The 14,679-nt window shown below is 37.4% G+C and overlaps 1 protein-coding gene across 1 annotated transcript in view; it reads left to right on the top strand.

Moving 5' to 3' along the window:
• LOC142382715 (protein unc-13 homolog B-like) overlaps window positions 1-14,679 on the top strand; it is a 169,826-nt gene that overhangs the window by 128,747 nt on the left and 26,400 nt on the right. The window contains exons 21-28 of the mRNA XM_075468836.1: window positions 1,510-1,578; window positions 1,715-1,804; window positions 2,351-2,491; window positions 3,771-4,027; window positions 4,336-4,421; window positions 6,131-6,257; window positions 7,668-7,764; window positions 11,069-11,212. Coding sequence (XP_075324951.1) covers window positions 1,510-1,578; window positions 1,715-1,804; window positions 2,351-2,491; window positions 3,771-4,027; window positions 4,336-4,421; window positions 6,131-6,257; window positions 7,668-7,764; window positions 11,069-11,212 — 1,011 coding nt within the window. The remainder of the gene's footprint in view (window positions 1-1,509; window positions 1,579-1,714; window positions 1,805-2,350; window positions 2,492-3,770; window positions 4,028-4,335; window positions 4,422-6,130; window positions 6,258-7,667; window positions 7,765-11,068; window positions 11,213-14,679) is intronic.

Here is a 14,679-nt window from a genome sequence, read left to right on the forward strand (position 1 = left end):
GATTCTTAATCATTTAATTGTTTGCTGTTAGACTATTTCTGCATTGTCTCCGTTGGTGTATTGCTCCAACAATTGTAAATTGTATTACCTGCCACAGTGTGATAACTGACTGTCCAGTGATGCAGGTTTGAAGCTCGTTAAAGAATGCCTGTCATGCTTTGGTCAAATTACCAAATAAATACTCTACAGTAGCTCCTTTTCAACCACAAATTTACACCTCTGCTCTGACCAGCATTATTTAAACCTCAGGGTGGCCCACTCGGTAGAGATAAATCATACTCAATGACCCTTGAATCACATTATGACCAAATAACAGAGCAAACAGTAAATGGACCAAGAGCTTACACCAGCACACACATCAAACTTATTACTTGACAGCCAAATAGATACATTTTCATCAGCAGCTGTTAGGACGCAGATAGCTGGTACTGATCCTTCTGTTAGGAACAATCTCATTGCAAATCATGCTTTGAAATGGCCCAGGTTGTTACGTAATGCCCAGTTTGACTCCTCTGTCATATATCAGCTCCAGATTTTTAGATGCGGGCTGCCTCAGTTGGAGTTTAAAACCTCCAACTGAGAAAACAAATTATGTAACTCCAATTAAAAGTTAGGTTCCTTCATCGAGATACAAACGTTAGTCAAAGTACTTGGTAGAGAAATATTCATTATTTTTTTTTATCTAAGTGATCTATGCAACTGCTCATAAGAATTTGCTGCTTATAGCACATAAACGTTCTATTTCTGAGGTACAGCGACTGCAGCTTGATTTGAAGTTGACGGTTGGTGGAAACAAAGACGGTGGACAGGATGGAGGTTTCTGTGCTAAACAGGGAGTGTGACGTAAACATCTGCATGACCCACTGAGTGATGGATTTTAAGATATGGGCAGCCTCAAACAACGTGTGTGTGTGTGTGTGTGGTTTATTTTTTATTTTTTAAGTTGGTATTGACTTCATACACTCTCCAACACACCAAAATAGATATTTTTTATATATTTACCCATTCATTTTTTGACTTTCTCACTGAGAATAAAAGTGAAAGTTTATCCATGACCTCTTTTTCATTTCCTCAGGGCAATGATTAGAATCTATGTTCTTTTTTTGTCCGGCACACATGTTTCGGGTGATAACTCATTGTAAAAGAATCCAAATTTTAAAAGTAACACCATTACATATACTTGGTTTTAGTATTACAAAGCTAAAATGTAATGGAAAGTAGAAATGGAAAAGTCAGGTTTAGTCACATGGTCTTTAAATGAAATAAAATACAATGCATTTCAAAAAGAAACTTTTTAAACTCAGAGTTGAATAATCTCATATAGCTTGTGGTTACATATTTTATTTGTCTCTTGGAATTGTATCTCCATTTCAGTCTGCGCCATTAGACGAGACACATGTCAAACACTGACATTCTGGTTATTGCTCAAGAAAATGTGTTCCTCGCTGTCTGATCAAGTGCGAGACTCAGGTAAACACCTCTTTGCTTTGTATTTCTTCTCCCCTACAGAGAGATCGCTTTGTGAAGCTCCTGGATCAGCTGCACAACTCCCTACGTATCGACCTCTCCACGTACAGAGTGAGTCAGTGTTTCTGCTGCTTTTTTTCTTTTCTTCAGCAAGTGCAGGTATATAGTTTGACATCATGTGAAACTGAAAAAAGGACGGCATGCCAGTATAACCTTTAACAACTGAATTGTGTGTGGCGTTGAGCAGAATAACTTCCCAGTCAGCGACAAGGCTCGTCTCAGTGACCTGAAGTCAACCGTGGATCTTCTCACCAGCATCACCTTCTTCAGGATGAAGGTAGAAACAGAATATCAACTCAAAGCACACCATCATGACCCCAAACGTCAAATGCATGCAACATGGAGGGCATTCTAGTACAATTACAATCATCCTCTAAAGCTGCACGCTGTTATTATATTACCTACAGTTTCTGCCCAAAGCTGGCAGTATTTTACAGAGTTTGACTCTTGTAAGGCCTCGTATGAGGGTAGAATCTCACCAGGAGTTGAAATGTAGTGCAGGACTAATTGTATTCACTAACTAATGTTTCTCGGAGTGAACTTGTGTGGAGTTGAGACGATTGATTCCAAAGTGGTAGACAGCGTAACAGTTATTTTTGTTTAGAGTGATCTATTTCAGTTTCACAGATGTATTTGTATTGCTTTACTCAGCCATTGTGATCATTTTTAAGACATTCTTGCTTTTCCTTTTTGCTCAACCTTGTGAAAACAACATGATGATTTTGTTAGCCAATGTTTGTATTGTACGTATTGACTTGTCTGTGTGCTTTTGTTCACGTTTATCTGAGCTGTCTTCCCACTCATTGCGTGGGGCCTTCCGCAGGTGTTGGAGCTGCCGAATCCGCCCAGAGCAGCCAACGTGGTGCGGGACTGTGTCAAGGCCTGTCTGAACTCCACCTACGAGTACATCTTCAACAACTGTCTGGAGCTCTTCAACCGCCAGTTTCAAACCGCCGAACCACCAGTGAGCTTCTAAGTTAACACATTTCGAGATTCTTCTGTAGAAGCTCCAATCTATGCCTGAAAGAAAAATCTAATGCTAAAAAGCTTTCTTTCCCCTAAAAGAAAAACGTGACATTTTGTTTCTGCAAAAAAATGCAGAAAAAATGTTGTATTCAGGACTAAAACAAGAATTCATTTTTTAATAAATAAGTAAATACACAATATATTGATTTGAATGGAAAGAAAATATGGGACAAAAAGATTTAGCCCTAAATCTTTTCCAGGTAATTTTTTTTTAATTAATTGATCTTTGCATTAATTCCCCCATTAATTCATGTTACTGTTGAACTTTTAATTGTGTTAATTCGTTTATTCATTTCTTCATCTATTCATCGATTTTTTTTAATTTTTTTTTTGTTTCTATGTTGCATCTTATTTTTATGTCGTCATATCAGAATATATTAATTTATATTAGTATGTCTTTTTTTTTTTGCGCCTTTACTCCTGGTAGTTTTCCTAAAAAATGTTTTTTTCTGTTTATTGTGGCACAAAATTAGAGATCGGCTACACCTGCCCTGTTTCCTCTCCTTTGGTCACTGGATCACAACAATAAATACGATAGAAAACCATAAAGTAAATAATAAGTGGTCATTCTAAAAAGTAAAAAAAAAGCAGAAGAAATTTGAAATCATAAAATTATTTTGTGCGTAAATTTTCCCTTTTTTGTTGCATTTCTTTATTTCTTGTGTTTGTTGTGGGGTTTTGCTGTTTTAGTCCTCCATAACGTAGGTCAGACACTGTGATAGAAAAATCTACCTGTCGACCAGCCTGATACTTTTCAACATCATACAATTTACTCTCAATTAATGAAAAGCATGATAAGTTTGTTTTTTAGGCTAGAATCATGGCAGAATCATGGTAATATGTTCTGCTCTTGACAATCTTGGACTATATAATACAGTTTGTCACAGTGGCACAAAACATTTTTAATATCTATGACGAATCTCTTTTGCCTTTTACAATTTTTAAATGAAGAAACATCTGGCTTTTTCTGCTTTACCTACTGGAATTAGACATAAAAATCATATTGATTTCTTAATTCTTATTAAATCATCCCAGTACAGTGGAGGAATAATATTCTGTTTAACATTGAATGCAGAATATGTCTCTTATTTCATAAAAACTTGTCTTTCTTTCTGCCTCTGGGTTTAGTTTCTCTGAGGTCTATGAAACTTAAACACATCGTATCTGGCAACTGAATTCTTCTGCCACATTATGTTCTGTCTATTTCTCTCTTGCAGCCTGAGCCAGAGAAGAAAAAGAAAAAGAAGAAGAAGGAAAAAGCTGAGGGAGAGGAAAACAAAGATAATGAAGAGGAGGAGGAAGAAGAAGACGAAGAAGAGGAGGAAGAGGATGACGAAGAAGAAGAAAAGAAAGAGAGCCAGCCAGAGGAGCAAGGCCCGAGTATCCAGAATCTGGACTTTTGGACTAAACTCCTCACCCTCATTGTGTCCATCATCGAAGAAGACAAGAACTCATACACACCCATCATTAATCAGTCAGTGTTATTCTGTTGTTTGGCGTGTTGTTGGGCTGGTGTTTAAATTTATTTTCATCGCTCCAGTTTCCAGTGACAAAAACATGTTATTTACCAATATTTCTGTGAAGGTTTGAGATTTTTTAATCGCCTGTCAACACAGTAAGATGAGGAAATTTTGGCTTCTGCTTGGTTTGATGTTCTTGTGTTTTTTTTATGTTACTTGATTAAGAAGAATTTACCTGCTGTTCCTCTTTAACATTACTATACAAGACATCCTTGGTTTAGCAATAAATATTTTCACTGCCTACCGTCTTTCTGCTTTTTAGGTTTCCTCAAGAACTCAATGTGGGGAAAGTCAGCGCTGAGGTCATGTGGACTCTTTTTGCTCAGGACATGAAATATGCTTTGGAAGGTAAGATTGTTTATGATACATTTACGTTTGTATGTTTGTGTGTAAAAGAAAGAGAAACAGTCTTCGCTCTCCAACTTCCATCTACATGCTTGATTTTCTTCACCTCATCAACTCTCTTTCTTTCGTCGCCATCATCTTCTCCAGTTCTGGATAAAATAGACCACTGCCGCTGGAACAATGGTGAGAATAGAGAGTAAACGCAACGTAGTTGTTGAGATGATACAGTCAGTCGGTAGTAGTGTAGCAGTTGTGTTGTTTCTGCTTGTTTGACTGCTCGATCACGGTGTGTTCAGTGTTTAAAATTCTGACCTCTGAGTGAGTTTCCCTACTTTACAAAAGAATGCAATTCCACTGAATTCCCTTTAAGGCAAATGCACACATACCTCTAAAACCTGCGTCATCGGACGTACAGTCTTAATTCATATCATTTGTTTTTTTACTTTTGTTAAAGTCAAAGGTTAACTTTTGTAGGTTACAGATATTTAGACTTTGTGTTTAGCTGACCGTCCCACGCCCCTAAGGATTTGTTTTCACAAATTCACTCCCATTTCAGTCTTTTCTGCATGAAACTTTCCTTTCTGTTTTGTCTGAACTCTCATCAGTTTTTCTCATAATTCTGTTGCCATCTCAGCTCCCGCCACATTTCGCATCCGCAGAGTTGATTTCTTTGCTGGTAAGACTGTGTGTGTGTGTGTGTATATATGAAGAGTGTGTAAGCGTGTTTCTTTCTGTCACCTAGAACACCATCTCCCAGTCCTTTATTTCTTATCCATATGTCAGTTTTACATAGTTATGACAATGAAGTTTGGGCATGTAGTCCTCTTCTAATCTCTGTGTATGTTTATATGCTTGTTCATGTGCATTTTACCTCAGACTCAAGCTGTTTGCCATTTATCATGAATTCATAGATTACCTTTCTTTTGCACATATATTTGTGATTATATTTTGCACTGGTGTTCTCCTGGGTTCCATTTTTGTACCTTTATTTTTTTCTTATTTGTGAGAATTGTTTAACATTTGCAGAGGATTTTAGAGAGTAGTTCTATTTAACCAGCAAATGGATACAAGTTGTTTTTTTATGTTTTTCAAAAACTGACACGGTAGATAAGCTGCTTAGTTACTTTACCCTTTTATTTTTAGTCTTGATGGTTCCTTGTGGATTTTTAATCAAACTGCATTTGTTGCAGTAAAGTTTCCATCCATCTAAAAGGAAATGTATATCCTCATTGTTTCGCTGTTTGACAGTACATGCTTCACCATCTCCACAGTGTTTCTAAACAGAAAACAGACACAGAGGTTAATAGAGACCAAAATCTGAGCTACAAGAGAAACATGCGTGAGAGTGAACCTCAATTATTTTAAATAAATTGGAACTTATTCATTTGTATATTGGTACAAAAAAAATGAAAACAAACCTTGTTACATTCGGAAATGTATTTAAACCATGTATAAATTGGACAAATGTTCTGGTCTGCAGACTTTATTGGACATCAGTACCAGATAAACAACAGATTTATTTCGATACATTGACTCTGATCGACTCACAGCATTCAAGAGAAATGCAAAAGATTCTCTCGATACAAACAAACATGACATAATACAAAACGTCACATTAGTATCATTGTGTTATAAATCTTCATTGAGAGAGATTTTAAACTAGTTTGTTTCTTCATTTCTGAGTGTTTTTGTGTGTCTTGCTGTTTTTACAGAGCATGAGAAGCATAAGCTCTGTCGGACTGCTGACTACATGAACCTGCATTTCAAGGTCAAGTGTCTGTACAACGAGTATGTTCAGGACCTGCCTGCCTTCGCTGACACTGTACCTGAGTACCCTGCGTAAGGCACCATTTCTTGCACTCATTGTTTCCCTTGTTCCCCCTGATTGGTTTTTTTTTTCTCTCTTTCCACTCAGATTTTGCCCAGTTTTGCATACTCACCTTTGGACTCTCACATCCTTAACTCAAATCCCTCGTGTTAATAATATTACGATGCAGCTTGTGTGCATGCTCTGTTGCATTTTCTGGAATTTCTCACTTCACAAGGGCCAGTTGAAAGTTCAGTTCATACATTTAAAAAAATCTTCGTTGACATTGATGTCTTTTAATGAGCTTCCCTGAGGTGTTAGTTTTCTAAAGACCGACCTATCACCCATGTAGTCTCCAGTAACTGCCTTGTCCTAAACTAAACAAGCTACCAGAAGCTGCTAAAGAGTCACTGACTTTGAAAATACTAAAACACAAATTAAAGATTATGTTTGTTTTTTTTACTTGTAAAAATATGCCATAATGCAACTTAAAACTGATCGATTTATAAATGTAATTTACATATATATGGGAAATGTTGGGTTGTTTTCTCATGATCTTATCTTTTGATAAAGATATCTTGTGATCGTCAATCACTCACAGATATTTCCTTAGACTTAAACTTGTCGATGTGGAAGCCGTTTTCTCTTGTTCAGGCAGAATTTGCATCAAAATATAGGATTTAGTTTCACTTAGAATGTGAAACAATTTGGATTCAGCATTAAAGATGGCAGATGCTGTTTTCACATTTCTTGCAGACATCTCTGCTAGCTAGAACTCATGACCTTCCTGGGTTGCAGACATTTTTTTCCTATGAAAATAGGAAATTTTTGAGCAAGGAAAGGATAAACATGATAAACACTCAGAGTACAAACAGTCATGGCTCGCATGGTTGAGTGGACCTCCGGTTTGGAGGTTTGATACCTAGCAAGTTCACATGTTGACGTGTACTTAAACCCACACACTGGCCCATTGTGATGAGTGTGTGTAAGAGTGCTGCATGTACGTTATTATGTACTAGCCTTCATTACCTTGCCTTAGGACACTTCAATTCAAAAGCTGGGTATCAAACCAGCCTCCAAACAGCCACCCTACCCTCTGCGCTACACCCATCCCACCGGTAAGAGTTACTTAATGAATGTGTGAATGAGAAACGCATGTAAAGCACTTTGTAGAACCCAGGCAAGGTTAAAAGGGGCTATAAAAAGGCAGACCATTTACCATATATATGGTAACACTGAGAGGGAAAATGAGCCAATTGAAACAGAGATCATCTAATAATATACTGTATTTGAGCTGGAGAATTTCTGAAAGAAAATTAAAAGAAAACTCAGCAACACATTTCTTTTCATCTCATGGTTTCCTTGTGTTTTGTGCATCCAGTTTATTGTTCATGCAAGAGATGTTTACAAAATGTGTTCTTTCTGTCTTGTCCTTGCTGCAGATGGTTTCTCCAGTTTGTGCTCACCTGGCTGGCTGAGAACGAGGATGTGTCCATGGAGTTCATGCACGCAGCTTTGGAGAGAGACAAGAGAGAAGGGGTGAGTCACAAAAACAAGAATGGGAAGAATTTCAAGATTCTACATGTCAAAAGTTTTTATTTTGTTTACAATCTGCCTTGTTCATTTTAGGATCTTATCTATGTTCTTCTTTTACACGAGACTAGCTCATTAAAAAAGAAAGAGAAGTATAAACAGTGAGATGATTGGAATTGTTAATCTTGCAGTTCTGATCCTGAGCTTTGTGATGTTTGGCATTTGTTTTCTTATCAGTACATCACAGCCCTCATTTATTTGTGTGCTGATAAGCACATAAACTTATCGGCAGTGGTGATGGTTTTCAGGGCTCTTAAGTCTCAAACAATTCACTTTTCACACACAGTCGCACCACCAGAGACATTTTCTCATGCAAGATTTATCTACTTTAGCTACTACAGACCCCCTCAGCAAAAGTGACTTGGAACAAATTGAGTGACTTTTACAGCAAAAATCGAACACACTACCTTGCAAGAGCAAGATTTGTCAGGAACACCTCTCCCTGCCTCTCCTCTTCTTGACTAAAGCAACTGTGTCTCAGGGTTGTTTGCACATTGTTGTTTTTGATGTGTCAGGTGACTGTGAACTGTGTTAGAAAATGCTCCAGACGTTCTGTTGCGTCACGCTTCCTTTCTAGGAATTCCTCGTACATGTAGATATAGCCAAAGTCGCTGATCAGATGGTGTCATTAAATTGTTTGATGATTCTGCAATTATAAAATCAAGATTTAATAGGATAATTTAATCAGTAAATATGGGACATTCCTTTCTAAGTAGCAACTGCCAGGGCTGAAAAATTAAGAAAACACAAGATGCAAAAAAAACTGCAGAAAACTGCTGAAATGACCAAGTGAACCTGACTTGAGAGAATAGTAAGTCCAAGCTGACCAAAATTGTGAAACTGAGTCGGATCAGGCTCTTGGTGGCCAAAGACACATCTCAAGACTTCAAAAGTTCAACAAACTGGATGATGTGGCCTTGTCCATATTTTATATTATAAATTACATTATTTTTATTTCCATTTACAAACAGAAGGTCACAAGAAACAAATTGGAGACCATACTTTTAAGGTGACTCACATCCTGAAAATATCACAAATTTGAGATGTCAACTTTTCTTTTATTATTTCTGCTGGTGATTGAAACAGATTTAAGTGATGTATTTTTGCATCAGTTCTCATCGTTTTACCACCAAGACAAATCAGTCAGAGCCAAATATCATACATCAGCAAGGCAAGGCAAGTTTATTTGTAGAGCACAATTCGCACACAAGGCAATTCAAAGTGCTTCAGCTGCTACCTGAACATTTTTCTTCTCTGCAGGAGCTGAGAGCTCAGTGAGAGACCATATTTCTCACAGTTGTTGATCATGTTGTGGAGGAGCCAGAGTGCAACAGCAGAATAAAAACTAAGTACAATTTACGACAGAATGACATATGGCCTCTCCCCAATGACACCCTGTGTTCATCGAGTGTCCCGTGAATAGTTCAACTGATTTTAATGTAGCACAGCTCTTCTTCTGGCCATCCAGTCCTAGATATACAGAATGATAGACAAGTGTTCTCGGTCAGCCTCCTGACGGTCCCAAAGCTGCACTTTATCTTCAGGGAACAGGGCCATCCTTTCCTGTTGATAAGGGAATTTCTGGAGAGTTTACTGTGAACACCAGTTTCAATGTTCAGGGCTGACATTAAGGACTTTGGATGTTGTTTCATTCATTTTGAGGGTCCCCCAAATAGTTTTAGTTGTTGTTAGTGCATTTTTCTATTTACTATCTAGTGACTACACAAGTTGATATTACAAGACTTTTTTTTTTCTTTCGTTAGTAGAGATGAAGAGTTTTTGTTTTTGTCACCTGTATAAATGGATCATGTGCCGGCATGCGCTAATAGGCTACAAAAGAGTGCCAAAAATCATGAGACAAACAGTAAAAGATTTTGGCACTGAGATTAGAGACTAATACTCCAGAAATACATGTCTGTATTGTGTATGCTGACAGTCCTATGTGTTTTTGTATGAGCCATTTTCATTTTACCCCAGCTCTGATAAAGCAGTGACCTCATTCAAAGCACATGGAGTACAGGCCAATCTATATGCAGCCGGAGGAGCCCTTGAATTTACATGCATGCTGGATGATTCCATCACCAGCAAGCGGCCCGAAGCACAGTTCTAAACCCATTTAGGATGCATCAAGATCACCACATTTCGAGGTGATCTAGGACAGATATGGTCACATTCTTACAACTGATCGGGTCCAAGCTGATGGATAACTTGCTCACCTAATGTACCTCCATGCAAGCAGTGGAGTTTCCAACAGGAATTTTCTCACTGGTTCGGAAAACAAAAGTTGTAACATTTAAAGCAGATTACAAACATACAGGATTCACAGAAAACCTCCTTCTCTTTGTTTTTGCTCATTTCTGAAGCAACAGTGAACAGAACAGCTGCGAGCTCAAAGCCAAAGCGTCAGATCAAAAGGAGGCTGTGTTGTCGTGCTTTGCAGTGAAGTTGCCTCTGGGCTGTCATTATTAATTTCATTTATCATTTTCCATTAACCTTGTGATATTTTACAATGAGATCAAGAGGAAGAGTCTCGACATAACCAAAGGCGATTTTTTTTTTTTTCTTACTATTCGATTGCAGAACCCCTAAAACAATGTATATAGAAAACCAAGCTACACTCCCAGCTTACAGGTGGATGCACAGATGGAGTGAAAGCTTTGATAATGTTTATTATCAGTTGCAGGGACTGACATTTAGAATGTATTGTGACTCACTAAAGGGCTGTAATGGATAAATGTGGGGAGGATGTGGCAAATTCAACTCACAGCTGATAAAATGCAGGATGGATGACATGACTTTACATTTAGCTTCCAGAAAACACAAATCACACACTATTTTACCCAACAAATGCAGTTATTTTCTTAGTTCTTCTAGTTGGAAGACACAACTCTTGTAGCTAATGGGAGTTCATTAAATATTCACTGTATTGAGGAAGTGTTCACTTATCTCCTTAAAGAACCATCTGTGGCTCTATATATCGTTAAGAGTAGGAGAGGCCAACAACAAGACACAACAGCAAGAGCCAGGAACTTGGGAAAGATGTGACCACAATCTTCAGCCTTTTAGCTAATGACTTTCTTTATAGCAGCACATTATACTGTAAGTGCAAGGGTGACATGAGGCCTCCATTTGCAACAAGTGAAGGATTTGATTACAGGAAAGTTAAAAAAAAAAAAAACTAGTGAGCTTAAGAGTAGATAAAGAGGGCTACCAGTGGTTAAAACTTGTCTTTTCTTCCTTTCGCTTGCAGTTCCAGCAGACTTCAGAGCATGTTCTGTTCTCCAGTTCAGTGGTGGACATCTTCACTCAGCTCAACCAGAGCTTTGAGATCATCAAGAAACTGGACTGCCCCGATCCCGCCGTGGTGGCACAATATAACCGACGCTTCGCCAAGGTGAGATTAGCGTCTCAGAAACAGTTTCCATCGTTTGTTTGCTCTACATCTTTCCTGATCTCTGAGATAGGTGTGTTTGTTAAATCCTTTTTTAACTTAAGCAAATATCTAGTCTCTTATGTGTTTAATTAGCACATAAATCTTTCCTCCCTTTTTGTTAAAAGCTTTTATTGGTCAGGTCAACAAATGTACAAAAATCACTTGCAACTAGTTCTTTGTCTTAAGATATTTTATGAGCTTTCTGACTCACAGTGGAGATCAAAAGGAATGTATCCAATTATACATAATCCAAAAAAATTGAGAAGTTAACTTGAAAACTAAATACTTAAAACAGGTAAATGACATCACAGTAATGGTGTGGTAAGATGTGGCCCACAAATATGTTCTGACCTTAGTGGGCACTAGCGTGCTCCATAGGAAACAGTACAGTAAAGTTTTAAATGATCTGCATATGAGGAAAATGTTGTGTTTAACACAACTGATTTAGCTCAGCATTGTTTGGACTTGATTTTTGCACAAGAAATCAGTTGTGAGCTGATGTTTGATTCTGGGGTGAACTTTGCCATTAACTGTCTTGCATAACTGATGATACAGACATGAGTTTTTATTATTTACCAAAAGTTCCTTTCCGGCACAAACCGTGACACACAGTCCTCTTTCATGTCATTGAATTATTTGTACCCCTAAGAAACTGGCTTGTAAGTTCCATGTATTTATCCCATGTAAATACACACTAGCATATACTGTGTGTTTTTATGTCCAAACCGTTAATATTTTTTTCTTCAAATCTAATTTAACGGAACTGCTTTTAAGCTTCGCCATTAAATCTAACAAACCTTTGAGACTCGATCGATGTGGAACTCATTAAAAAAAGAATGGCTAATGTAAGCCATCACTCTGAGCTGTCCATCTCTGTCCCCAGCCCTTGAATAGCTTTTTATTTTCTGTCCCTTCACTCAGGTTAATCTCCTCCTCACATCTTTTCATCTTCTCCGTCTTAGCATTTATTTGCCTTTTATCTATTCATCCACCGTCTTGTCTCATTCTGTGAAGTCTCAGGCTCGTCTTTTCTGTGGCTTTAGGTACTTTTCCATCTGTATTTGCCTTTATTTTTGTCTTTTCTTTTCAGATTTTTTTGTCACCTGTTTCTGAATTTTCATCTGTCTCATCCTCAACCAGGATAAGACAGACTCATATAACAGTATAAATACTGTACTGTACCAATAAACAAGCAGAGGAAACCATACTAAGTAGTGCCAACAGCCATCGGGACAAATGTTTAATGCATGAGTACACCGTCTGGCTGACTCAGCAGAAAGTAGAGAAATCACTCACAATGACCCCCAAATGCTGTGAGGAAACGGTAGCAAGCACAATCTGGCTGTTACCAGTTCCACTTATAAATGATCTGATTTGTTTAGTACCCCATGTAGATTTTTTTGAAAACAAACAAGACATTCAGTATTACTCACAGAAAGGCAGTTAGTGTATCCTCACAGACATGTCAGCACCCTGTTAGCATTTCTTTCCTTTTTCTTGGAATTGTTTTATCTGAAACCTGAACTTTTCTGCTTTTACACCTGTATTAATGCAGTACAACGCATTACTAAAACCAGCTGTCAGGATCCTGTTAGCAGCAACCAGGATTCCAGCTATAATTTCACATTGAAAAAACGCTGTGATACTGTGCTGAGCCAACTCAAAATAACCTTAATTATCCTCATAGCTTCATAGCTGCAAGAATTGTAAATACCCACACAGTGTACCACCAAACAAACAACAAGCACATGATAAACCACTGCAGCACTTACAACAGTTTAAAAGAAACCACACACTCTATTTAACAAACATATGAATACATTCATAAAAAGTATAATGGGTCCTAGACCAGTCCAGGCATTGAAGAGTCTGATAGAGCCAGACACAAAGCATGACATACCCTACTTGGTCTTCAAGTATCAATGTGTAATAAGTGCTGACATCAAGTGGTCAAACTGAAGATAACAACCATCTAAAATGCCATCCACCCACTATCTATCCAGCCATTCATTTTCTGTACTCACTAAATCCAACACAGGGTCGCAGGGACCGACAATCTCGCACATATAATCTATATGAGCAAACTGAATTACCTGTCATAGAGAAAATAAGCAACTTCAGCATTATTTTGGAGACTTTTGTTCTTCATCAGCAATTTCCATTATTTTCCAGTATTTATTTATTTAATTTATTTATTTTCTGCCTTTGCCAAATTTCTTTCACCTCTTTGGCTTCTTTGTCAAGGTTGAGTCACAGGTTGCATTACCCAATCAGTATGATCCTCCATTTCTCAAACCCTTGAGACCCTTGAGCTTTTCACAAAACACATAGGCAACTTCCAATTCCTTCACTTTCTTCTTCTTCATTCCCCTCTGAACAATCAGCCATCCTCCTAGTAATAAATTGTTTATTCTAAGGTAATCAAAAGAGCTATGAATTTAGCTATAGTAAGAAAAACACAGTTGTTAGTCATGATTTTTCTTGTAGATCTTTGTTATTGTTGCATTTTGTATCTTTGAATATATCAGTTGAAAATATATAAATTGGATATATAGAGATATATCTCATTTTTAACTAGATAGAATATAGGTTTGACATCAACATGCCACAAACAAAACTGATCAATATTTTTTTTTTGTATTAAGATACGTCCTCTATTTCTTACTGGACTGGTAGATTCAATTAAATCTACAAAAGACGTTTATTTCAAAGTGTTTCATGTTCAGTGTCAAAGATATGAAGAGGTTTAGGCTGAGTGCTGACAGGGAGTCTCAGAAGATTGTAAGGGAACTGTTTTATGCATTTGATCTAAAATAATAAACTGCTCTTTCTGCACATGCAGGTAGAATTTCCACTTTCACTAAAGGTTTCAAGTTGTACAGGTTACATGTGTTCAGTCCCACGTTGTGTATTTTATTTCTTTATATCTGGTGGATTGCCCCAGCACACACCCTGGTCACGTTATATCATTTTCTACAGAACAATTTTGAACGCAAACAAAATAGAATAAGTTTGAGCCACTTGAGAAACATTTTGAACATGGAAAAACAAAACTGTTTGGTAGTTTTGGACACTTTTTCTTCTTGCCAGGTACAGCGCTTTGTTGAAATTTAATAAAAGAAAGAAATTTACTACAAATGGCCTGCTAATTACCATAATCTCAGCTAATAGCATATGGGACAGTGACAAGAGAAACCGTTCAACAAGAGGATGTTATTGCTCCTTGAATGCCACCTGTAGTCTTTAAGGTTATTGCAGAAAATTAAATTAGCATATACATTGCCTAACATATACGTTGTCTAATCACTCAATGTATAATATGTCATGATATTCAAAAACTGGCAGGACTGCAGTCCAGTCCCAACAAAACATCTTCATCCCTCATATTGCCAGCTAAGCATAGTTAAATTTGTTCTGGCAGTTTTCTA

Source organism: Odontesthes bonariensis, chromosome 6 (genome assembly GCF_027942865.1).
Source record: "Odontesthes bonariensis isolate fOdoBon6 chromosome 6, fOdoBon6.hap1, whole genome shotgun sequence".
NCBI lineage: Eukaryota > Metazoa > Chordata > Actinopteri > Atheriniformes > Atherinopsidae > Odontesthes > Odontesthes bonariensis.